The sequence below is a fragment of the Prionailurus viverrinus genome, chromosome E3, assembly GCF_022837055.1.
Source record: "Prionailurus viverrinus isolate Anna chromosome E3, UM_Priviv_1.0, whole genome shotgun sequence".
In the NCBI taxonomy this organism is placed as follows: Eukaryota; Metazoa; Chordata; class Mammalia; order Carnivora; family Felidae; genus Prionailurus; species Prionailurus viverrinus.
This window is the reverse complement of record NC_062576.1, coordinates 17,370,474-17,396,219: the sequence shown is the minus strand read 5'-3', so window position 1 is coordinate 17,396,219 and position 25,746 is coordinate 17,370,474. Positions and strand designations below refer to the sequence as shown.

The window sequence follows — 25,746 nt, the reverse complement described above, 5'->3', positions numbered from 1 at the left end:
GTTCCACAGGGGGCTATCTGGGTGGCTCAGTTGGTTAAGTGTCCAACTCTTGATTTTGACTCAGGTCATGATCTCATGGTTTGTGAGATTGAGCCCCAAGTTGGGCTTTCCAATGACAGCAATCAGTCTGCTTGGGATTTTCTCTCTCTTCTCTCTGCTCCTCTCCCGCTCTCTCTCTCTCAAAAATAAACATTAAAAAAAATCATGTTTCACAGATCCTGTACACTCTTTTAACTTTTCTTCAATTTTTTGTTGTTTCTCAGACTCAGTAACTACAGGTTATTGTCCTACCTTTAAGTTTGCTAATTCATTTTTCTGTCTGATCAAACTTGCTTTTGTAACTTTCTAATGAATTTTACACTTCAATTAATGCACCTTTCAGCTCTAAAATTTCTTTTTGGCTTCCTTTTATTGATATTTCCATTTTGTTTATATATGTATAATATAATATACATATGTATTATATAATATAATATACATATATATAACATACATATATATTATACATATGTATATATATGTATGTATATATATATATACATACATACATATATATGTAATTTCTTTACTTTCTTTATGTTTTCCTTTAGTTATTTGAGCAATTTTAAGCAGTTGTTTTATTTACTTATTTATTTATTTAAATCCAAGTTAGTTAACGAGCACTGCAGTATTGGTTTCAGGAGTAGAATTTAATAAATTATCATTTATATATAACACCCAGTGCTCATCCCAACAAGTGCCCTCCTTAAGGCCCATCACCCATTTAGCCGTTCCCCCCACCCAATGTCCCTCCAGCAACCCTTGTTTTTTTTTTTCTCTGTATTTTAGAATCTCTTATGGCTTGCCTCCCTCTCTGTTTTTATCTTATTTTTCCTTCCTTTCCCCTATGTTTATCTGTTGTGTTTCTTAAATTCCATATATGAGTGAAATAATATGGTATTTGTCTTTCTCTGACTGACTTATTTCACTTAACATAATACATTCTAGTTCTATCCATGTTGTTCCAAATAGCAAGATTTCATTCTTTTTGATCACTGAGTAATATTATATTGTATAAATAAATAGTTATATTTATTTATTTTTGAGAGAGAGAGAGAGAGAGAGAGAATGAGTGTGAGTGAGCAAGAGGTGGAGAGAGAGAGAGGGAAAGAGAGAGAGAGAGAGAACCCCATGAGGGGCAGAGAGAGAGAGAGAGGGAGAGAGAGAGGGAAAGAGAGAGAATCCCAAAGTGGGACTCAAGCTCACCTGATAAGGAGCTCAAACTCATGAACTGTGAGACCATGACCTGAGCTGAAGTTGGATGGTTAACTGATTGAGCCACCCAGGCACCCCTATATATCACATCTTCTTTATCCATTCATCTGTCGATGGACATTTGGGCTCTTACCATAATTTGGCTATTGTTGATAGTGCTGCTATAAACACTGGGGTACATGTGCCCCTTCGAATCAGCATTTTTGTATCCTTTGGATAAATACCTAGTAGTGCAATTGCTGGGTTGTAGGGTAGCTCAATTTTTGATTTTTTGAGCAGACTCCATACTGTTTTCCAGAGTGGCTGCACCAGTTTGCATTCCCACCAACAGTGCAAAAGAGTTGCCCTTTTTCCACATCCTCGCCAACATAGGTCATTGCCCTAGTTGTTAATTTTAACCATTCTGACAGGTGTGAGGTGGTATCTTACCGTGGTTTTGATTTGTATTTCCTGATGATGAGTGATGTTGAGCATATTTTCATGTGTCTGTTAGCCATCTGGATGTGTTCTTTGGAAAAATGTCTGTTCATATCTTTTGCCCATTTCTTCACTGGATTACTTGTTTTTTGGGTGTTGAGTCTGATAAGTTCTTTATAGATTTTGGGTACTAACCCTTTATCTGATATGTCATTTGCAAATATCTTCTTCCATTCTGAAAGTTGCCTTATAGTTTTGTTGATTATTTCCTTCTCTGTGCAGAAACTTTTTTTATTTTAAAGTTTATTTTTGAGGGAGAGAGTGCAAGTGGGGGAGGGCAGAGAGAGAGAGAGAGAGAGGGACAGAGGATATGAAGTAGGCTCTGTGCTGAAAATAGAGAGCTCGGTGCAGGACGTGAACCTATGAACCGTGAGATCATGACCTGAGCTCAAGTCAGACACTTAACTGACTGAGCCATCCAGGTGCCCCTAGATGCCTTTTATCTTGATGAGGTCCCAATAGTTTGTTTTTGCTTTTATTTCCCTTGCCACCAGAGACGTGTCTAGTAAGAAGTTGCTGCTGCTGAAATCAAAGATGTTGCCTGTTTTCTCCTGTAGGATTTTGATGGCTTCCTGTGTCACATATAGGTCTTTCATCCATTTTGAATTTATTTCTGTAGATGGTGTAAGAAAGTGGTCCAGGTTCATTCTTCTGCATGTCACTGTCCAATTTTCCCAACATCATTTGCTGAAGAGACTATCTTTTTTCCATTGGATAATCTTTCTAGCTGGCCATACATTTGTGGGTCCATTTCTGGGTTCTGTATTCTGTTGCATTGATCTATGTGTCTGTCTTTGTAGCAGTCCCATACTGTCTTAATGATTAAAGCTTTGGAATACAGCTTGAAGTCTGGAATCGTGATGTCTCTAGCTTTGGTTTTCTTTTTCAGGATTGCTTTGTCTATTCAGGGTCTTTTCTGGTTCCATACAAATTGTAGGATTGTTTGTTCTAGCTCTGTGAAGAATGCTGGTATTATTTTGATAGGGATTGCATTGAATGTGTAGATTGCTTTGGGCAGTGTTGACATTTTAGCAATATTTGTTCTTCTGATCAATGAACGTGGATTTCCCCCCATTTCTTTGTGTCTTATTCAATTTCTTTTATAAGCTTTCTATAGTTTTCGGCATGCAGATCTTTTACCTCTTTGGTTAGGTTTATCCCTAGGTACTTATGGTTGGTTTCTGGTGCAATTGTAAATAGGATTGATTCCTTGATTTCTCTTTTTGCTGCTTCATTATTGGTGTATAGCAATGAAACTGATTTCTGTACATGGATTTTTATATCCTGTGACTTTGCTGAATTCATGTGGCAGTTCTAGAAGTTTTGTGTTGGAGTCTTTTGGGTTTTCCACAGAGTATCATGTCATTTGCGAAGAGTGAAAGTTTGACTTCTTACTTGCTGATTTGTATGCTTTTTATTTCTTTTTATTGTCTGATTGCTGAGGCTAGGACTTCCAACACTATGTTGAACAACAGTGGTGAGAGTGGACATCCCTGCTGTATTTCTGACCTTAGATGGAAAGCTCTCAATTTTTCCCCATTGAGGATGATATTAGCTGTGGGTCTTTCATATATGGCCTTTACAATTTGAGGTATATTCCTTCTATCCCTACCTTCTTGCGAGTTGTTATCAAGAAAGGATGCTGTATTTTGTCAAATGCCTTTTCTACATCTATTGAGAGGATCATGTGGTTCTATCCTTTCTTTTATTAATGTGATACATCATTTATGGATATTGAACCACCCCTACAGTCCAGGAATAAATCCCACTTGATCATGGTGAATGATTCTTTAATGTATTATTGGATTTGGTTTGCTGTTATCTTTTGAGAATTTTTGCATCCATGTTTATCAGGGAGATTGGTCTGTAATTCTTCTTTTTAGTGGGATCTTTGGTTTTGGAATGAAAGTAATGCTGGCCTCATGAATGAGTTTGGAAATTTTCCTTTCATTTCTACTTGTTTTGGAACATCTTCAAAAGAATAGGTGTTAACTGTTATTCAAATGTTTTTATTAGAATTCCTCTGGGAAGCCATCCAACCCTGGACTCTTGTTTGTTGGGAGATTTTTGATTACTGATTCAATTTACTTACTGGTAATGGGACTGTTCAAATTTTCTACTTCTTCCTGTTTCAGTTTTGGTGGTTTATATTTCTAGGAACTTGTGCATTTCTTCCAGATTGCCCTATTTGTTGGCATATACTTACTCATAATATTCTCTTATCATTGTTTGTATTTCTGTGGTGTTGTGATATCTCCACTTTCATTTATGGTTTTATTTATTTGGGTCCTTTCCTTTTTCTTTTTGATAAATCTGACTAGGGGTTTACCAATTTTGTTAATTCTTTCAAAGAACCAGCTTCTGGTTTCATTGATTGGTTCTACTGAGTTTTTTTTTTTCTTCAATATTATTCATTTCTGCTCTAATCTTTATTAGTTTCCTTCTTCAGCTGGTTTTGGGCTTTATTTGATGTTCTTTTCCCAGCTCCTTTAGGTGTAAGGTTAGGTTGTGTATTTGAGACATTTTTTTTCCTTCTTTAAGAAGGCTTGGATTGCTGTATACTTATGATTGCCTTTGCTGCATCCCACAGATTTTGGACTATCATGTTTTCATTTTCACTGACTTCCATGTACTTTTTAGTTTCTCTTTTATTTCTTGGTTAACCAATTAGTTCTTTAGCAAGATGTTCTTTAATCTCCAATTATTCATGATCTTTAAAAATTTTTTCTTGTGGTTGATTTCAAGTGTCATAGTGTCATGGTCTGAAAATGTGCACGGTATGATCTCAATCTTTTTGCATTTTTTGAGGGCTGATTTGTGACCCAGTATGTAATCTATTCTCAAGAATGTCCCATGTGCACTCAAGAAGAATGTGTATTCTGCTGCTTTAGGATGAAATGTTCTTAATATATCTGTTAGGTCCATCTGGTCCAGTGTATGGTTTAAAGTCATTGTTTCCTTGTTAATTTTTTGCTTAGATGATCTATTAATTTCTATAAGTGGGGTGTTGAAATCCCCTACTATAGTGGTATTATTATTTTTTAAATCTTTATTTATCTTTGAGAGAGAGAGAGAGAGAGAGAGAGAGACAGAGCATGAGCAGGGGAGGGGCAGAAAGAGAGGGAGACACAGAATCTGAAGCAGGTTCCAGGCTCTGAGCTGTCAGCACAGAGCCCGACATAGGGCTTGAACTCACAGAGCACAAGACTGTGACCTTAGCTGAAGTCGGACACTTAACCAACTGAGCCACCCGGGTGCCCCTATTATTATGGTATTATTATCAATGAGTTTCTTTATGTTTGTAATTGATTTATATACTTGGGTTCTTGCAAGTTGGGGGTATAAATATTTGCAATTGTTATAAATCTTGGTAGATAGACCTTAATTATGATATAAAGGCAATTGTTTTTTTTTTTTAATGCTCTCCTTTTGTTTTTTTAATTTTTTTTAACCTTTATTTATTTTTGAGACAGAGAGAGACAGAGCATGAACGGGGGAGGGTCAGAGAGAGAGGGAGACACAGAATCCGAAACAGGCTCCAGGCTCTGAGCCGTCAGCACAGAGCCCGACGCGGGGCTCGAACTCACGAACCGCAAGATCATGACCTGATCCGAAGTCGGACGCTTAACCGACTGAGCCACCCAGGCGCCCCATAAAGGCAATTGTTTTAAAGTGTCTAGGTCTACCATCTGGTCTTCCTCTGGAATAGTTTCCTTTTTTTTCCCCTTTGAATTGGGCCATACTTTCTAACAATATAGTAGCTCTGGAAATCAGATTCTTTCCCTTCCCCAGGGTTTGTGTTCTCTCTGTCTCTCTCATTCTCTCATGTTGTAGGCTATCTCTGTGTCAGGGATCAGCTTGAGGTATTAATGTCCTCTTTGGGCACTTATGGTGACTTTCCAGACTCTTCCATGTAGCAGTTTCTTTTTTTTTTAATATGAAATTTATTGTCAAATTGGTTCTATACAACACCCAGTGCTCATCCCAAAAGGTGCCCTCCTCAATACCCATCACCCACCCTCCCCACCCTCCCACCCCCCATCAACCCTTAGTTTGTTCTCAGTTTTTTTTTTTTTTAATTTTTTTTTCAACGTTTATTTATTTTTGGGACAGAGAGACAGAGCATGAACGGGGGAGGGGCAGAGAGAGAGGGAGACACAGAATCGAAAACAGGCTCCAGGCTCTGAGCCATCAGCCCAGAGCCTGACGCGGGGCTCGAACTCACGGACCGCGAGATCGTGACCTGGCTGAAGTCGGACGCTTAACCGACTGCGCCACCCAGGCGCCCCTGTTCTCAGTTTTTAATAGCAGTTTCTTTTGAATGTCCTAGTTCTTAAATGGCTGGCTCCCCCCAAAAAAAGAAAAGGAGAAAAAATGGAGAAGAAAATGTCAGGAGCCCTTTAAATCTCCTGGATTTTGCTTCAGTCAGAGATGGAGGGGCTTGCATATCTGTGGAGGATGGAAATCCAACATGGCTGCCTGCCTGTGTCTGAAACTCTGAGATCAGAAGCTGCAATCAACAATCAGAACACTCCTGCAAGCTGCATGCAAGCTGCTCCTGGAACATAAACACAGCTTCCTGCTGCCAGACTGTGGGAGATGGGAGATCCATAGCTGCTGCAATAATAAGAAATGAAATAGATTGAAATTAGCCACAAGTGTATACATAGACTCCAGAGTTCCTATACAGTCCCACCAGACAGATCATGCCATTACAATTGCTGTCTAGGTAGGGAGAAGAATTCCTCGTTCTCCCTACTTTGCTATCTTTTGGAATCATCATTCTGTTTCAATTAATTTTGAGGGGATCTTTATTAGAACCAGCCACTGTTCTGTGCACTGGAAATAGAGTGATGAGCAAGACACACAAGAGTCTCTGCTCTTAGAGAGGTTATATATTATAGTTGGGAGTCAAACAATAGAAAAACTAAATAAATACATAATTTCATTTCATGATAAGTGCTATGAAAAAATACTTGAGTATCTGTAGCAGACATCGTAGTTTCTCCACTCACATCCCAATCAGTGTTTAACATTCTTATGTAATCTAGTCAGATTTCTAGCTATCATTGCCTGCAAGTGCTTGCCTGACCGTTCTTTCTGTTTCTTGGAGTCTCTATGTGGGTGTAGGTCAGGCAGGTTGGGAGTACCAGAGAATTAGGCTACCACAGAGAACACCCCTCAACCAATAGCTGATGTGAATTGTGGATAAGAATTTAGACCCCTTGCCCTTCAGGTGGATAACTTTGAGGCATGTTTATTTATTTATTTATTTATGTGTGAAAAGAAACTTATTTGCATAATATTATTGAATACAAAAGAAAACATACAACTTGGCTGTGAAGACCAAACACACATGACATAACTAACAATAAACAATATGGTGGAAATTTGTAAACAAGAGTTAAATAATTAAGAATAGTAAAGTCTTGACTATCAGGATGTTTTAGACAATTATCAGCTAGTTGAATTTTCCAGATAACTGAATTGTATTCCTTTCAGAATCCAAAAGAATTTTATTTTACTCATTATCCTTTCCAAATATTTATGCAATCCCTTGACTTTTTAAATAGAGTTAGCTAACATGATGCAATCTAAAATTAACGTTATCTACCCTCTCCCATGCAAGTACTAACCAGGCCCGACCCTGCTTAGCTTCCGAGATCAGACGAGATGGGGCGCGTTCAGGGTGGTATGGCCGTAGACGACCCTCTCAAAATAATACCAGCATTCTTCACAGAGCTAAAACAAACAATCCTAAAATTTGTATGGAACCAGATAAGACCCTGAATAGTCAAAGCAATCCTGAAAAAGAAAACCAAAGCTGGAAGTATCACAGTTCCGGACTTCAAGATGTACTACAAAGCTGTAATCATTAAGACAGTATGGTAGTGGCACAAAAACAGACACATAGATCAATGGAGCAGAATAGAGAATCCCCAAATGGACCCACAAATGTATGGCCAACTAATCTTTGACAAAGCCTGAAAGAATATCCAATGGAATAAAGACAGTATCTTCAGCAAATGGTGCAGGGAAAACTAAACAGTGACATGTGGAAGAATGAATCTGGATCACTTTCTTACACCATACACACAAAAAAACTCAAAATGGATAAAAGACATAAATGTAAGACAGACAGCCATCAAATTCCTAGAGGAGAAAGCAGGTAAAAACTTCTCTGACCTCAGCTGCAGCAACTTCTTTCTCAACACGTCTCCAAAGGCAAGGGAAACAAAAGCAAAAATGAACTATTGGGACCTCAAAATAAGAAGCTTCTGTACAGCGAAGGAAATAGCAAAACTAAAAGGCAACTGACAGAATGGGAGAAGATATTTGCAAATGACATTAGATAAGGGGTTAGTATCCAAAATCTATAAAGAACTTATCAAACGCAACACCCAAAAAAACAAATGGTCCAGTGAAGAAATGGGAATAAGACATGAATAGACACTTTTCCAAAAAAGACATCCAGATGGTTAACAGGCACATGAAAAAATGCTCAACATCTCTCATCATCAGGGAAGTACAAATCAAAACCACAATGGGATACCACCTAGCACCTGTCAGAATGGCTAAAATTAACAACTCGGGAAATGACAGATGTTGGCTAGGATGCAAAGAAAGAGGAACCCTTTTGCACTGTTGGTGGGAATGTAAATTGGTGCAGCCACTCTGGAAGACAGTATGGAGTTTCCGCAAAAAATAAAAAATTTAGCTACCTTATGTCCCAGCAACTGCACTATTAGGTATTTATCCAAAGAATACAAAAATGCTGATTCAAAGGGGCACATGCACCCCAATTTTTACAGCAGCACTATTAACAATAGCCAAAGTATGGAAAGAGTCCAAATGTCCCAAATGTCATCTACAGATGAATGGATAAAGAAGAGGTGGTATATATACACAATGGAATATTACTTGGCAATCAGAAAGAATGAAATCTTGCCATCTGCAACAATGTGGATGGAACTAGAGTGCACTATGCTAAGCAAAATTAGTCAAAGACAAATATATGATTTCATTTATATGTGGAATTTAAGATATAAAACAGATGAACATAGGGAAGGGAAGCAAAAATAATATAAAAACAGGGAGGGAGACAAAACATAATAGACTCTTAAATACAGCAAACAAACTAAGGGTTGCTGGAGGGGTTTTGGGTGAGGGCATGGCCTAAATGGACAAGTGGCATGGAGGAGGGCACTTGTTGGGATGAGCCCTGGGTGTAATATATATAGGTGATGAATCACTAGATTCTACTCCTGAAATCATTATTACTCTATATGCTAACTAACTTGGATGTAAATTAAAAAAAATAAAAAGAGATAATAAAAAAATAAAATTCACTTTACCTAGAAAAAACACAAAATCCTTCTTTAATCTCACTAATTATAATATGGGTATTTCTTTTTTAAATTTATCAGTACATGTAGTAATCCTAAGCAGCAGGCACTGTTCTTAGTATTTAACATATCTGCTAAATCAGTTTCTTATTATTTTTTTAAAATATAATTTATTCTCAAGTTAGCTAACATACAGTGTATACAGTGTGCTCTTAGCTTCAGGAGTAGATTCCCACAGTTCATCACTTTTCTCTTTCTCAATTTTGAGAGAGAGAGAGAGAGAGAGAGAGACAGGATGCGAGCAGGGGAAGGGCAGAGAAAGAGGGAGATATAGAATCTGAAGCAGGCTCCAGGCTCTGAGTTCTGAGCTGTCATCCCAGAGCCTGATGTGGGGCTCAAACAAATGAACTGTGAAATCATGACCTGAGCTGAAGTCAGATGCTTAACCCACTGAACCACCCAGGCATCACACAATTTTATGGTATTCTTCCTATTCCCACTTCCCCACCAGTGTTTCTTGCATCACCTCCCAAATAAATTACTTGCACTTGGATCCTTGTCTCAGGGTCCATTTTTAGGGGAACCCAAGCTAAGATTTTATCAAGAGGGGGCCTGGGGATGGATGGGAAGGAATGACAGGGACCCTATAAATAGGTGCCCACCTGTGGTCACTTGGTCAGGTGCACACCCATTGCCGAGTCATTGAGAAAGTCTCCGTGGTTTGGATAGCTATTCTGAAATTTTATCTATGCCTTTATACATAGTGGACGCTTGGCCCTGCTCAGGGCAAAAAAGGGCCCTCATGTCTGAGCTATAGCAACTTCCTGTGGTGGTCAGAGTGTGAAAGCTTTTTTTTTTTTTTTTTAAAGCTTATTTATTTTTGAGAGAGAGAGAGAGAGAGAGAGCGCTAGAGCACATATGAGCAGGGGAGGGGCAGAGAGAGAGGAAGAGAGAGATTCCTAAGCAGGCTCCAGCTCAGTGCAGAGACTGATGTGGGGCTAGCACTCATAAATTGTGAGATCGTGACCTGAGCTGGAACAGAGCGTGAAAGCTTTTACCAAAACAAGCCAAGCATATTCATGAAACTACTCCTCCACACCCTGATATTCTCTCATCCAGAGCTTATGGTCTTATTCCTCTTTCTTCAGCTCCTTTTCCTGTTAATAGGTATAGGCACTTTGTTGTTTTAAATTATTTACTGGTGTTTTTATTTTCTTTCTGATCATAAAAGTCATTTTTTTTTGGTATAAAAAATTTAAATACAAGAGAATTACAGAAGAAAATTCATAAACCACAATTCTTTGACACAACTCACATTGAGAAGTGGGATCTATGTCCCCTCTCCTTGAATGTGGATGAGATCTGTGACTGCTTGACCAATAGAATATGGTGGAAGTGACTCTGTGACAGTTTCCAAGTCAAAACCTTATGAGGCTTGACACTTTCAATTATTGTTTTTTGGAATACTTATTCTTGAATTCTAATCACTGTGCTGTGAAAAGCCCAAGGAATATAGAGAGGCCACATGAAGGTACTTCAGTTTACAGCCCCAAATGAGCTCCCTGCCTGCACCACTGCCAGTTATGTGAGTGACCAATTTTGAAAGTCCAGCCCAACTGAGCCTTGGATGATTCCAGCCTTAGTCATGATCTGACTGAAACCATGTTAGATTTTATGAGAACAGCTGAAGCTAGACAGTGCACAGGACAATGAGACAATGAGTTGCTGTTTTAAGTCACAAAGATTTGTAGTGGTTTGCTACACAGCAATAAATGATTGGAACAAACTCGTAATCCACTGTCTAGAGATAACCATTATTAACATTTTGCTTTTCTTACACACACACACATTTTTATCTTTTTGAAAAGTTAGTTGTTAGTTAATTTAAAACGTTTATTTATCTATTTTGGGAGAGAGAGAAGGAGGAGCAGAGAGAGGGAGAAAGAGAGAATCCCAAGCAGGCTCTGCACTGACAGCACAGGGCCTGATGTGGGGCTCTAACTTATGAATGATGAGATCATGACCTGAGCTGAAACTAAGAGTTGGATGATTAACTGGACAATTAATCAACTGAGCCACCCAGCAGCCTCCATACATATATGTTAAAATAAGTTAATTAATTAATTAATTAGTTTTGAAAAAGAGGGAGAGAGAGCAGGGGAAAGGCAGAGGGAGATAGAGAATCTTAAGCAGGCTCCATGCTTAGTGGGCCCAATCCCATGACCCTGGGACCTGAGCCAAAATCAAGAGTTGGATGCTCAACCAACTAAGCCATCCAGGCACCCCTAAATAAATAATTTTAGAAAAAAATGAACAGAGGAGTGGCTGAGTGGCTTAGCCGGTTAAACGTCAGACTCGTGATATCTGCTTAGGTAATGATCTCATGGTTTGTAAGATGGAGCCCCGAGTTGGTCTCTGTGCTGAGAGCATGGAGCCTGCTTAGGATTCTCCCTCTCCTGTTTCTCTGCCCCTCCCCGACTCATGTACAACCGCATATTCTCTCTCTGAAAATAAATAAATAAATAAATAAATAAATAAATAAATAAAATATTTAAAATATTTAAAAAATGTACAGATTTTTAATGGATTTTTAAAATTTATTTTTATTTTATTTTATTTTTTCAATGTATGAAATTTATTGTCAAATTGGTTTCCATACAACACCCAGTGCTCATCCCAAAAGGTGCCCTACTCTATACCCATCACTCACCCTCCCCTCCCTCCCTCCCCCATCAACCTCAGTTTGTTCTCAGTTTTTAAGAGTCTCTTACTCTTTGGCTCTCTCCCACTCTAACCTCTTTTTTTTTCCCTTCCCCTCCCCCATGGGTTTCTGTTAAGTTTCTCAGAATCCACATAAGAGTGAAAACATATGGTATCTGTCTATCTCTGTATGGCTTATTTCACTTAGCATCACACTCTCCAGTTCCATCCACGTTGCTACAAAGCGCCATATTTCATTCTTTCTCATTGCCACGTAGTATTCCATTGTGTATATAAACCACAATTTCTTTATCCATTCATTGGTTGATGGACATTTAGGCTCTTTCCATAATTTGGTTATTGTTGAGAGTGCTGCTATCAACATTGGGGTACAAGTGCCCCTATGCATCAGTATTCCTGTATCCCTTGGGTAAATTCCTAGCAGTGCTATTGCTGGGTCATAGGGTAGGTCTATTTTTAATTTTCTGAGGAACCTCCACACTGCTTTTCAGAGTGGCTGCACCAGTTTGCATTCCCACCAACAGTGCAAGAGGGTTCCCATTTCTCCACATCCTCTCCAGCATCTATAGTCTCCTGATTTGTTCATTTTGGCCACTCTGACTGGCATGAGGTGACATCTGAGTGTGGTATTGATTTGTATTTTCCTGATGAGGAGTGACGTTGAGCATCTTTTCATATGCCTGTTGGCCATCTGGATGTCTTCTTTAGAGAAGTGTCTATTCATGTTTTCTGCCCATTTCTTCACTGGGTTATTTGTTTTTTGGGTGTGGAGTTTGGTGAGCTCTTTATAGATTTTGGATACTAGCCCTTTGTCTGATATGTCATTTGCAAATATCTTTTCCCATTCCATTGGTTGCCTTTTAGTTTTGTTGTTTGTTTCCTTTGCTGTGCAGAAGCTTTTTATCTTCATGAGGTCCCAATAGTTTATTTTTGCTTTTAATTCCCTTGCCTTTGGGGATGTGTCAAGTAAGAAATTGCTACAGCTGAGGTCAGAGAGGTCTTTTCCTGCTTTCTCCTCTAGGGTTTTGATGGTTTCCTGTCTCACATTCAGGTCCTTTATCCATTTTGAGTTTATTTTTGTGAATGGTGTGAGAAATGGTCTAGTTTCAATCTTCTGCATGTTGCTGTCCAGTTCTCCCAGCACCATTTGTTAAAGAGACTTTTTTCCATTGGATGTTCTTTCCTAAAGATTAGTTGGCCATACATTTGTGGGTCTAGTTCTGGGGTTTCTATTCTATTCCATTGGTCTATGTGTCTGTTTTTGCACCAATACCATGCTGTCTTGATGATTACAGCTTTGTAGTAGAGATTAAAATCTGGGATTATGATGCCTCCTGCTTTGGTCTTCTTCTTCAAAATTACTTTCGCTATTCGGGGCCTTTTGTACATGTGCATATTCTCTCTCTGAAAATAAATAAATAAATAAATAAATAATAAATAAATAAAATATTTTAAATATTTTAAAAATGTACAGATTTTTAATGGAATTTTTTTTAAGAGGACAAATATTTATTTGCTCTGGTTATTAAGCAGGTAGGACTAGGGGCAAGAGAAAATGTGTTAGAGATAGAGTGAAAAAATCATTGGCTTGGGGAATCACATTAGTAGTCATATACAAGGTGCAGTTTGGTGTTCTATATATTTCATGTGTGACTGAATAAAGGAAACCTCATTTATTTATGTATTTATTTTTAATATTTTTATTATTTATCTTGAGAGAGAGAAAGCACGAGTGGGGGAGGGGCATAGAGAGAGAGAGAGGGAGAGAGAGAATCCCAAGCAGGGTCTGCACAATCAGCACAGAGCCTGACATGGGGCTTGAACCCATGAATAATAAGATCATGATCTGAGCCGAAGTTGGATGGTAAGCCGACTGAGCCACCCAGGTGCCCCAATGCTGCATTTAAAATGGAGTCAGGAGGGGGTGCTCAGTTGGTTAATCTTCCAACTCTCAATTTGGGCTCAGGTCATGGTCTCACAGTTGGTGGTGAGATAGTGAGATCGAGCCCCTGAAATTGAGCCCTGCATAGGGCCCTGTGCTGGGCATGGAACTTGCATAAGATTCTCTCTCTCCCTCTGCCTCTCTCCTACTCACTCATTTTCTCTCTCTGTCTCTCTCAAAAAAAAAAAATGGAGTCAGGAAAGCAGTAAGGGAAGCTCTCACACTCACTGCTCCTGGTCATTTGCAGGCTCCAACAGAAAGGGACTGCATTACACAACAGGAAGACACTTATACTTTATATTTTCTTTCCTTTTTTAAATTTAAATTCAAGTTAGTTAACATACAGTGTAGTTAGTCTTGGCTTCAGGAGTAGAACCCAGTGATTCATCTCTTATATATGACACCCAGTGCTCATCCTGAAAAGTGCCCTCCTTAATTCCCATCACCCATGTAACCCATCCCCACCCACCCAGCTCCAGCAATGCTCAATTTGTTCTCTGTATTTAAAAGTCTCTTGGGGCGCCTGGGTGGTGCAGTCGGTTAAGCGTCCGACTTCAGCCAGGTCACGATCTCGCGGTCCGTGAGTTCGAGCCCCGCGTCGGGCTCTGGGCTGATGGCTCGGAGCCTGGAGCCTGTTTCCGATTCTGTGTCTCCCTCTCTCTCTGACCCTCCCCCGTTCATGCTCTGTCTCTCTCTGTCCCAAAAATAAATAAAAACGTTGAAAAAAAATTAAAAAAAAAGTCTCTTTTGACTTGCTTCCCTCTCTGTTTTTATCTTATTTTTCCTTCCCTTCCCTATGTTCATCTGTTGAGTCTCTCAAATTCCACATAGGAGTCAAATCATATATTTGTCTTTCTCTGAATGACTTATTTCGCTTATCAAAATACCCTCTAGTTCCATCTATGTTGTTGCAAATGGCAAAATTTCATTCTTTTTGATTATCAAGTAGTATTCCATTGCATATATATATACTACATCTTCTTTATTCATCAGTCAGTGGACATTTGGGCTCTTTCCATAATTTGACTATTGTTGATTGCATTGCTATATACATTGGGATGCATCAGCCCCTTCGAATCAGCCCTTTTGTATCCTTTGGATAAATTACTAGTTATACTTTATATTTTTTTCCTCCTAAAAGATTTTTTCCTTGCTGACCAACAGCCCAGTCAGTGAGAGAAAATGTCCCAACTCAGGAATGAAAAGCCACTATACTTTGAACTCCCAGTTTACTCCAATGGAGTTTTTGTTTATAACTGCCTTTCCCAACTCATTTCCTTCCTCTATAAAAGAGCTTTCCTGTCCTTTGTTTTTGGGACTTGGTTTTGCCATAGCTTGTAAGTCCCAAATCACAATTTCTATTATTCCTGAATAAACCCAGTTTTGCTGGTAAAGTAACTGACAGTTTTGTTTTGAAGGTTAACACATGAAATTATCTCTTTGAAAACAGATTTAGAAGTGAGTAGTCATGATGGAATGTAAGGATGTATCACAGAGTGAGACATCATTCAACCATCCCTCTGTTGTTGGCTATTGAAGCAATTCTAGTTTTTTGTTATTAAAAACAATGCCACAGTGAACAAGCTTGTAAATACATCTTTGTACTTCTCAACTATTTTTTAGGATAAATTTCTGGAAGTGAAAATTCCTAGACAAAGTGTTTGAGGCTTTTTTTTTTAAGCAAAATAATATTTAAAAAGCACTGGGTTTCTCTGTACCTGACTTGTCCTTTCTGATGGCTATAAAAGGAGGACAGCTGTGGCTGAAGGGTACTCCTATTTCCTTGGGCAGGAGGGAAGGACATTTTGCAAAGTGTACTTTCAGAGAGACACAGTGTGACTGTCCACATATGCTTGGTCTGTATTAATATTAGTTTAGACACATGTTCCAGGAGGCAGACCCTAAGTTTCTTCAGCTTGCTTTTCTTTTTTAAATATATATATATATATATATATATATATATAAAATATTTATTTATTTTAGAGAGAGAGAGGATGAGCAAGAGGCAGGGGAGAGGGGTGGAGGGAGAGAATCTTTTAAAAAAAATTTTTTTTAACGTTTATTTATTTTTGAGACAGAGAGAGACAGAGCATGAACGGGGGAGGGGCAGAGAGAGAGGGAGACACAGAATCGGAAGCAGGCTCCAGGCTCCGAGCCATCAGCCCAGAGCCCGATGTGGGGCTCGAACTCACGGACCGCGAGATTGTGACCTGGCTGAAGTCGGACGCTTAACCGACTGAGCTACCCAGGCTCCCTGAGGGAGAGAATCTTAAGCAGGCTCCAAGTAAGCAGGCTCCACACTCAGTGCGAGCCTGTCACAGGACTTGATCCCAGGACCCTGGGATCATGACCTAAGCCAAAATCAAGAGTCAGATGGTCAATGAGCTGAGTCACCCAGGCACCCCTCAGGTTGCTTTTCATAATGCTTGGCCAACCCTAGAAGCGGGTGGGCAAAGAATACCTTTGGGACAGTGATCTTGTTGGTTTGGGCCAGGAATATGGTTAGGGAGGGAGCACAGGCTGTTTGTAGTCCAAGGAAGAAGGTTGAGCAGGACTGTGCTCACTAAGCCCCCGCCCTCTTCCTTTGAATCTCTAATAGACTTCTGCCTCCTACTTCTCCTTTTCTGTCCTTCCTGTCTTTGGTGGCTTTCTTGAAGTGGCTCAGTGGTGCATCCAGCTCCACAGTTTCTGCTCCCTCCAGCTATGACTCACAGAGTTCTTCTGTTAACAGGTACCCTAGGGACTTGGTGGTGGTGGGGTGATCAGAGTGAGGAGACGGGGACCTTTTGAGTCTCTGAGTGGAGAGAGAGGGCACAGAATATCTAGGAGTTAGATGGGGGGAATTTGAGGAAGGACAAGGGATTTAAGAAGCAGAGAGAACTAGACCAAGATGGGATGACCAGGGAAGCTTGAATGAATATTTGAATTTACAGACAATGCAATGGGGCTTGGCTGTCCCCTTCACTTTACAGATGAGGAAACTGAGGTCCCAGATAGGTGGAATGATATGCCCAAAAGTCAACATATATTGGATTCTCAGAGTGTTTCTTGGATTCCATTTTACCATCTCCACTTTGTCTACAGTTCTATTTTCCAAGGAACCAGGTGTAAATGTTTGTTGAATGACCAAAATGATTCAAATCTGCTTCCTTTCATGCCTGTGCTTTGTGGAGAATGAGCCAAATAAAGGAAAAAAAAAATGCTTGAGAGTTGCATACGAAGGAAATTGCCTAATAGAGAGTCTTTAAGAACTTGTTAGGCAAATCAGCAGGGTAGGAGCATAGGGTGGAGCTCAGAGAGGGACTGATTGTACCCCATATTAGTGGTCTTTGGGCCAAGAGTCAGCAAAGTAACTTATGCCTGTGGCCATAAGGCATGGATTCCCCTACCTGTTTTTGTACTGTGAGCCATAGGTCTCAGGTGAACATTTGCAATTGATTCATGATAAGGAAAGCTAACTCTGAATCCTGGTGAAGTGACACGTTATTTTCCCAAAAGAATTCCATTTGTCTCATTAGTAAATTTATATTACAAAAAAGCTGTACTCAATTATTATATTTTGAATTTCCCTAGTGAAAAATTTGTGGAAATACATTTTCTCTCTTGTTGTGTAAGTACTTACCTAATGTACTCTACTAGCTTCTTGGCCCACAAAACCTAAAATATTTACTATCTGGCCCTTTATAGAAAAAGTGTGCCAACCTCCACTTCAGACAGTTGGACAGTAAGACAGTTGGACCTGGGAGGCAGATATCTCCATGCTGGGTTAGGGTGAATCCCAGCAGGTAGATGCACAGAGCAGGAGGGCAAGTTGCTTTTTTAAAAAATTTATTTATTTTTATTATTATTAGTGTTATTTTTATTTTTATAAAGAAAGGCAGACTGCCACGTGCAGCGCCTCATTTGGATGTGTCTGGAGTCTTGGAAGCTTGACTATCCTACGTTCTCCTACAAATGGACCTTGAGAGCTTGTTTGGAGGTTCTAGCATGGGAGTGCAGCTACTCATATACTTGTGGCGGAAGAACGGTCCTCCTCTGTCAGGGAAGGTCGTCCTCTTCGACCGAGCGCGCAACTTTGGGAGGGAAGCACATGGAGCGGTGAGGGAGGAAGGAGACACCCGCCTAGCCAGTCAAATCAGCCGAATCAACCCTGGCAATCAATGGGGTGACAGATGTCGCAGCCAGATCACCCTCACATCCAAGTTGCTTTCTTATCTCCTTATGTCCTCCTGACCCTCAGGCTTTCTCCTCCTTCTAGCCTTGGCCTTATTATGTCATGGGTTCAACCTGGATACTAAGCATGCAACGCTATTCCAAGAGAATGCAGCGGGCTTCGGGCAAAGTGTGGTCCAGCTTGAGGGATCCCGGTAAGGACCACATGTGGAGGTCTCTGTATTACACTTCTCTTTAACACTTATATACTTGAAAAAAAAATCACAATTTTGTGGATTTTTTTCTTGATTTACTTTTTGTATAGGTAATACAGATAGAGAGTTCTAAATTCAAAAGATCCTAAAGAGTGCAATAGTAAAAAGTCTCCTCAGCACATACTCCCTTCCCCCATTCTTTACCCAGGAGGTTCCCTGTTAAATGGTTTCTTGTGGGTCCTTGCAGAGTCTATGTTGTGTGTACCTCCAAATTTCCTTAACTCCCATTCCCCACACAATTTGTAGAACACATTGTATTCAAACTACTGCTGCCTATTTTTGTAAATAAATTTTATTGATCCCATCCTCATCCCAACTTGCTATTCGTTGTTTATGGACACTTTGGAGCTACAATGGGAGAATCAAGAGGCTTCAACAGGGAGTATATGGCCTGAAAAGCCTAAAATATTTGCCTATATAAAAAGAATTATGGAAATAGTATTATCTTTCCACAAAAAGTTTGCCAGCCTCTGCTCTATTCTGAGCTTCGCATTTTTTTTTCTTAATAGAGCTTGGTAATTTTCCCAGATACATGCATAAAAACTTTACCCATTCTTAAAAAATTTTTCTTAAATGTTTATTTATTTTTGAGAGAGAGAGCACAAGCAGGGGAGAGGCAGAGAGAGAGAGAGAGAGAGAGAGAGAGAGAGAGAAGGAGACACAAATCTGAAGCAGGCTTCAGGCTCTGGTGAGCACAGAGCCTGATGTGGGACTAGAACCACAAACCATGAGATCATGACCTGAGCTGAAGTTGGACACTTAACCAACTGAGCCACCCAGGTGCCCCCTAACTCATTCTTTTAAATTCTTGCATCATATTCTATTATTTTGAGGTACTATAGTTTACATTGATATTACATTTAAATCTCTTCTTAAAAGACATTAGATTGTTTCCAAATTTTTGTGATGTGAAAAATGCTGTCCTTTTGTACATGTGTGAGTATATTTGGAAGCAAATTCCTAGAACTAGGATTCCTGGATCAAAGGAATGCATATCTGATGTTAATAGATGTTTCCAGATTACCCTTGGTGGAGGTGGAAACAGTTTGCACTTACACCAGAAATTTATGGAAACACTTACTTCCCCAACCACCTGCCAACCCAATGTGTAATCAAACTTCTTGATCTTTGCAAATTGAATAGGTTAGATATGGTATCTCAATTTAGTTTTAAATTGCATTTATTTATTTATTTATTTATATTTATTTTTGAGAGAGAGAATGTGCAGGTGCTCATGTGTGTGAGTTGGGAAGGGGCAGAGAGAGAGGGAGACAGAGGATCTGAACTAGGCTCCTCACTGTCAACGCAGAGCCCTGTGTGATGCTCTAACTCACAAACTTTGAGATCATGACTGAACAGAAGTCAGACTCTTAGCCACCCAGGTGCCCCTTATTTTTATTTTTTATTTTTATTTTTTAAAGCGTTTATTTATTTTGAGAGACAGAGCAAAAGAGCAGGAGAGGGGCAGACAGAGAGGGAGACAGAATCCCAAGCAGGGTCTGCTATGTCAGGGACTCAAACTCATGAACTGTGAGATCATGACCTGAGCTGAAACCAATAGCTGGATGCTCAACTGACTGAGTTACCCAGGAGTCATACAGGTGCCCCTTAAATTGCACTTGTTTTTAAATGAGAAATGTATTTCCTTTTCTGTGAACCTTTTTCTTATTTATTGCCCATTTTTCTATTGTTTTATTTCTTTTTTCTTTATTGATTTGTAGGAGCTCTGACTATATTGAGGAAAGTAGTCTGTGGCATGAGTTGCTAATCTCCCTCTCACCAGTTTATTGTTTGTCCTTTAACTTTGTATATGGTAGTTTTTCACATACGGAAATTTAGAAAAAAGTTTTTGTTCTCTATAGTTAAGAATCTGTTTCTTGGTTTGCCTTTCTCTTTTTTTGTCCCTTCGCTTATTGCTTGGTTTCTTAAATTCCACATATGAGTGAAATCATACAGTATTTGTCTTTCTCTGACTTATTTCACCTAGCATAATAGTCTCTAACTCCACCCATGTCGTTGCAAACAGCAAGATTTCATTCTTTTTTATGGTTATTAATATTCCATTGTGTATGTGTGTGTATATACATATATATGTGTATATATATATCATATTATCATCATCATCATCTTTTTTTTTAATTTTATTTTATTTTATTTAAAAAAATTTTTTTTTTCAACGTTTATTTTTGGGGCAGAGACAGAGCATGAACGGGGGAGGGGCAGAGAGAGAGGGAGACACAGAATCGGAAACAGGCTCCAGGCTCTGAGCCATCAGCCCAGAGCCTGACGCGGGGCTCGAACTCACGGACCGCGAGATCATGACCTGGCTGAAGTTGGATGCTTAACTGACTGCGCCACCCAGGCACCCCTAAGATTTTATTTTTAAGTAGTCTCTACACCCAGTGTGGGGTTTGAACTCACAACCCAAGATCAAGAGTCACACACTCCACTGACTGAGCCAGCCAGGCTCAGAATACACCATATTTTCTTTATCCATTCATCAGTTGATGAACAATTGGATTTCTTCTATAATTTGGCTATTGTAGATAATGCTGCTGTAAACATTGGGATGCATGTATCCCTTTGAATTATTGGTTTTGCATTCTTTGGGTAAATATCCAGTAGTGCAATTGCTGGATCGTAGTATAGCTTTATTTTTAACTTTTTGGGGAAACTCAATACTGTTTTCCAGAGTGGCTGCACTAGTTTGCATCCTACCAACAGTGTGTGAGGGTTCCCCTTTCTCCATATCCTCACCAATACCTGTTGTTTCTTGTGTTTTTCGATTTTAGCCATTTTGATAGGTATAAGGTGATATCTCATTATTTTTTTAATGTTTATTTATTTTTGAGAGAGAGAGCATGTGCACAAGCAGGGGAGGGACAGAGAGAGAGGGAGGGAGACAGAGGATCGGAAGCATGCTGACAACAGAGAGAACTCACGAACCACAAGATCATGACCTAAGCCAAAGTCAGATGCTTAACCAACTGAGCCACCCAGGTGCCCCCAAGGTGATATCTCATTGTAGTTTTGATTTGCATTTCCCTGATATCACATACAGAAATTTATTCAAAATGACTGAATTTAAAATGGTTGAATTTATTCATCAAACATTTTTCTTTAAATTCCAGTATAGTTAACATACAGTGTTATATTAATTTCAGGTGTACAATATAGGATGCAACAACTTTTTTTTAAATTTTTTTTTAATGTTTATTTATTTTTGAGACAGAGAGAGACAGAGCATGAATGGGGGAGGGGCAGAGAGAGGGAGACACAGAATTGGAAGCAGGCTCCAGGCTCTGAGCCATCAGCCCAGAGCCTGATGCGGGGCTCGAACTCACAAACCATGAGATCGTGACCTGAGCTGAAGTCAGACGCTCAACCGACTGAGCCACCCAGGTGCCCCAGGATGCCACAACTTTTTAATGACTTCTTGGTTTTGTGTCATTCTTAAAGAGGCCCTTCCCCTTCCAATATTTAAACTTTTCCCATTTTTTTTCTTTGCTGAATCTTCCTCCTATTTCAGGGAATTGGGAAATACTGAGGGTTGTCTCTTCTCACTTTCCTTTGAGTGGCAGAACTTCCATGGTCTCCTTCTTTCCCACATGCCATGGTTTTCTCTTGTCCCTGTAGTGATCTTTTCCTAACTCTCCCCCCAGGTTGGTGGTTGGAGCCCCCCAGGAGATAAAGGCTGCCAACCAAACAGGTGGCCTCTACCAGTGTGACTACAGCATGGGCAAGTGTGAGCCTATCTCCCTGGAGGGTGAGTCACTGCCCCTCCCTGGGATCCAGGGCTAGGCTTCCACCTGTGTGTACACCTGAACTTGCCAGGCATTCCTTTTGTTCTGAGCGTCTGTAGTTGGGGGCCCAGGCATCCAGTTCATCAGTCTCTGTGCTGTATGCAGACTCTACCTCAGATACTTTCAGGCACCCCCTTCATGTTCCTTTCCTGTGACTTAGGTTCACCTTGATCTGTTTAGTCTGCATGTCTCCCAGGTTAAAGTGACCGCTGTTGACCTTAACATAGCCCATTTTATGCCCCTGAAGGTGACCATGTATATATATATGTCTCCTCAGTCCCCCTGGAGGCGGTGAACATGTCTCTGGGCCTGTCTCTAGCATTTGCCACCAACCCTTTTCGACTGCTGGTGAGTTGTCCTGGGTCATGGGATTGTTCTGAAAGAAGGAGTCAGGGGCTTATGGCTGCTGGGGCTGGGGTCTGTGGAGGGTGGCGATGCTGAGGTAAAAGGACAGGAAGCAGGAACAGCCCCTCCCACATGCAACCTTCCCCCAGGCCTGTGGTCCCACTGTGCACCAAACTTGTAAGGAGAACACCTATGTGAATGGCTTATGCTTCCTGTTTGGATCCAACCTACGGCAGCAGCCCCAGAGATTCCCAGAGAGCCTCAGAGGTAGGTGGCCTTTGGCAAAGAATACAGATGGGTAGTGTGAGCATAAGGGCAGGACTGGGATGGGGACTATTCACAGCCTGAGGGGTGACTTAGGGATCTAGGTGCAGAAGTGGGAGGCAACTAGGTTCCAACAGAGATGGTAGGAGTTGATGCTAGGATTTTGCACTTTAAGAAAAGTCCTGATATATAAATATAAATATAAATATAAATATGGAAAGTCCTGATATGCCCACTCATCTTTGTGAGATGATGTCCCAACCATTGTCCTTAGAATAAGTGCCTAAGTCTCCTAATCATAGCCTTTGAGGCTCTGAATGGTATGGCTTCTTCAACTTTTCTCCCATCCAGTCTACCTCAGCCACTGTGCTCCAGCCACTCTGGCTGCCTTTCTTCAAGAACAACACCAAGTTGTCCATGTCTTAGGGCCTTTGCACTCACTATTCCTTCAGCCTGGAATGCTCTTCCCTCAGATCTTACCTGGCAACCCATTATTGTCAACTCAGCTCAAATGTCACTTCTTCAAAGAGGCCTTTTCTGAGTGGATCTTTTCCATCATCACTCCCTACCACATTGTCCTACTTTACCATTTTAATACTTGTATGTACATATTTTACTTGTTTATTTTATATCCTTTCTTCTGGAATGCAGGCTTCATGATAGCAAGGATACTACTGTCCAGCTTGTTCATTGTTCTATACTCTCATATCTATTGCTGCTTAACAAATTGCCCCTGAACTTAGTAGCTAAAAACAATAAATGTTAATTATATTACAGTTTCTATGAATCAGGAATCTGGGCATGACTTAGCTGGGTAGCTCTGCCTTAGGGTTTTTTTTGTGAGATTGAAGTTAACTTGTTAAACTGGAGCTGTGGTCTCATCTGAATGCTTGACTGAGAAAAAGATCCACTTCCAAGCTCATTTACCAGATTGTTGAACTGAAGGCCTCTGTTTTCACTGGCTGTTGCTGGAGGCTTCTCTCAGTTGTTTGTCACATGGGCTTCCCTATAAATAATCTCATAACTGCTCCCCACAGAGCAGCTGGCTTCCTCCAGAGTGAGTAAACAAGGGATTAGGAGAGCAAGAGGGAGAGAAAACACCCAAGGAAGAAAACACAGTAGTTTCATAATCTAATCTCAGAAGTAAAAACACATTACTTCTGTAATTTTATATTTCTTTGAATTGAGTCAAAAAGTCTAGCTCACACTCAAGGGAAGGGACTATGCAAGGGTGTTATTTCCATGAGGTGAGAATCTTGGGGACCACCTTAGTGACTACCTACCACATTCTTGTTCCCCAAACATTTGTTGACTGAAAGAGTGAGTGACTGACTGAATCTTTTTTTTCTAAACTACTTTTTGCCACTTATTTCTTCAGCTGCTTGGCCTTCTTTTTCTTGTCTTCAAGTTGGTTCTGGAAACAAGGGCAGATATATCTTCCTTTTGTAAGTTTTTTTTTTCTCTCAAGCTCTGCTCCTTTGTACTTTACTCTCAAAAGATAACCTTCCTTCTTCACAAAGAAAATCAAAGTTGCCAGGGATGAACTCCCTCCACTTACCCCTTCTCCTTGTTCAAATTTTGCAATGGTATCACCCTTGCTTTTAGAGAAAGACCTGTCTCTCCACCTTTCCATGAATCACTCTTTTCTCTGGGCTTTTGAGGCTCTCTCACCTCACCAACTTGAAATCCACATCCTAAATCTTTCATTCTCTCTAGGAGCTTAAATTTCTACCCCTCTTTTGAATGTAAACATGCTCATGCTTATCCATATCTTAAAATCAATCAACCACCAAAATTACTAGCACTAAAAATACCCTTCTCTCTCCTTGATCTCCTCTATATCTTCTGCCATTTCTCCTTACCTTCACCACCACACTTCTTGAAAGGGCTCTCTCTCCTTGTTTCCATTTCCCCCATATCACCATTCTTCACCCTCTGACATCTGGCTTCTGCTCAACCATCATATAAATCTTCCTCTTGCAAACGGCATTTATGATTCCCTAAATGCCAAATCTCTTTTCTGCCCTCATATTTACTGACTTTTCTGATGTGACTTACAGGTCATCTCTTCTTTCCCAAAAAACTTGGCTCTAGATTTCTCCCTTCTCCTCCCTTCCCCTCCTCCTTTCCTCTCCCTTCCCCTCCCTTCCCCTCCCTTCACCTCCCCTCCTTCCTCTCCTCTCCCTTCCTCTCCTCTCCCTCCCCTTCCCCTCCCCTCCCCCTCTCCTCCCCTTCCTTCTCCTCCCCTCTCCTGCCTTCTCCTCCCCTCCCCTTCTCTCTTCTGTCTTTGCTTCTCCCCCTGCCAAGGGCTTCTGTTAAGCTTCAGCTCCAGGCAGCCTTCCTCTGCCTTCTTTGCATGCATAGGGGTACCATGTTACAGCTTCTATTCTTGTCCATGTGTTCTTCCTGCCCAATCACATCCAGTTCTGTGGCTTCAGCTCCACCCTCACATTTCTCTCTTCTGTTCTCACTCTCAGGATTCAATACTTTTCTTTTACAAGTATTTTTAAAAGTATTTTTAGGGTGCCTGCGTGGCTCATAGCTTAAGCATCTGATTTTGGCTCAGGTCGAGATCTTATGATTCCTGAGTTGGAGTCCCGCATCAGGTGAGCACGATCCCCTCTTTGGGTGACCTTGAGCCCCAATTTGGATGAGCATGAGCCTCACTTTGGTAAAAGAAAAACAAAAACAAAAAAGCAAAAAAAAAAAAAAACCCGCAAGCCCCACTTTGGGTTAGCCCTGTTTCTCTCCTTCCCTCTCTCTCTCTCCCCCTCCCTCTATCTCTCTCTCTGCCCCTCGCTCACTTGTGACACCCCCTCTAAAAAAATAAAATAAAAAACATCTTCAATTCTTTAAAAATGATTCAAAATTCAAAAAGTACTAAAGGACACACTATAAACATTTCATTGCCAGTTTCTCGTCTTATTCACAAGCATATACATATCTAGAGTCTTCATTTTGTGCCACAAATGGTGGCACATTCTGTACACACTTGATCCTTTCCAGTTAACATATCTTTGAGATTTTCAAACATTTTTTTGATTAATTTTCTTTGTATATTTTCTTTTTTTTTTTTTAAATTTTTTTTTTTCAATGTTTATTTATTTTTGGGACAGAGAGAGACAGAGCATGAACGGGGGAGGGGCAGAGAGAGAGGGAGACACAGA

At 40.2% G+C, this 25,746-nt stretch overlaps 1 protein-coding gene across 4 annotated transcripts in view; it reads left to right on the top strand.

Annotated features, from left to right (window-relative positions):
• Positions 1-16,380: 16,380 nt before the first annotated feature.
• ITGAM (integrin subunit alpha M) overlaps positions 16,381-25,746 on the top strand; it is a 44,183-nt gene continuing 34,817 nt past the window's right edge. For 3 of the 4 annotated variants that reach the window (XM_047839112.1, XM_047839111.1, XM_047839110.1), the window contains exons 1-5: positions 16,381-16,471; positions 17,999-18,107; positions 21,830-21,933; positions 22,248-22,318; positions 22,465-22,582. In XM_047839112.1, coding sequence (XP_047695068.1) covers positions 16,444-16,471; positions 17,999-18,107; positions 21,830-21,933; positions 22,248-22,318; positions 22,465-22,582 — 430 coding nt within the window. In that variant the 5' untranslated portion in view covers positions 16,381-16,443. Of the gene's footprint in view, positions 16,472-17,998; positions 18,108-21,829; positions 21,934-22,247; positions 22,319-22,464; positions 22,583-25,746 lie in introns of those variants that run through there. The other variant, XM_047839114.1, reaches the window with a different exon arrangement.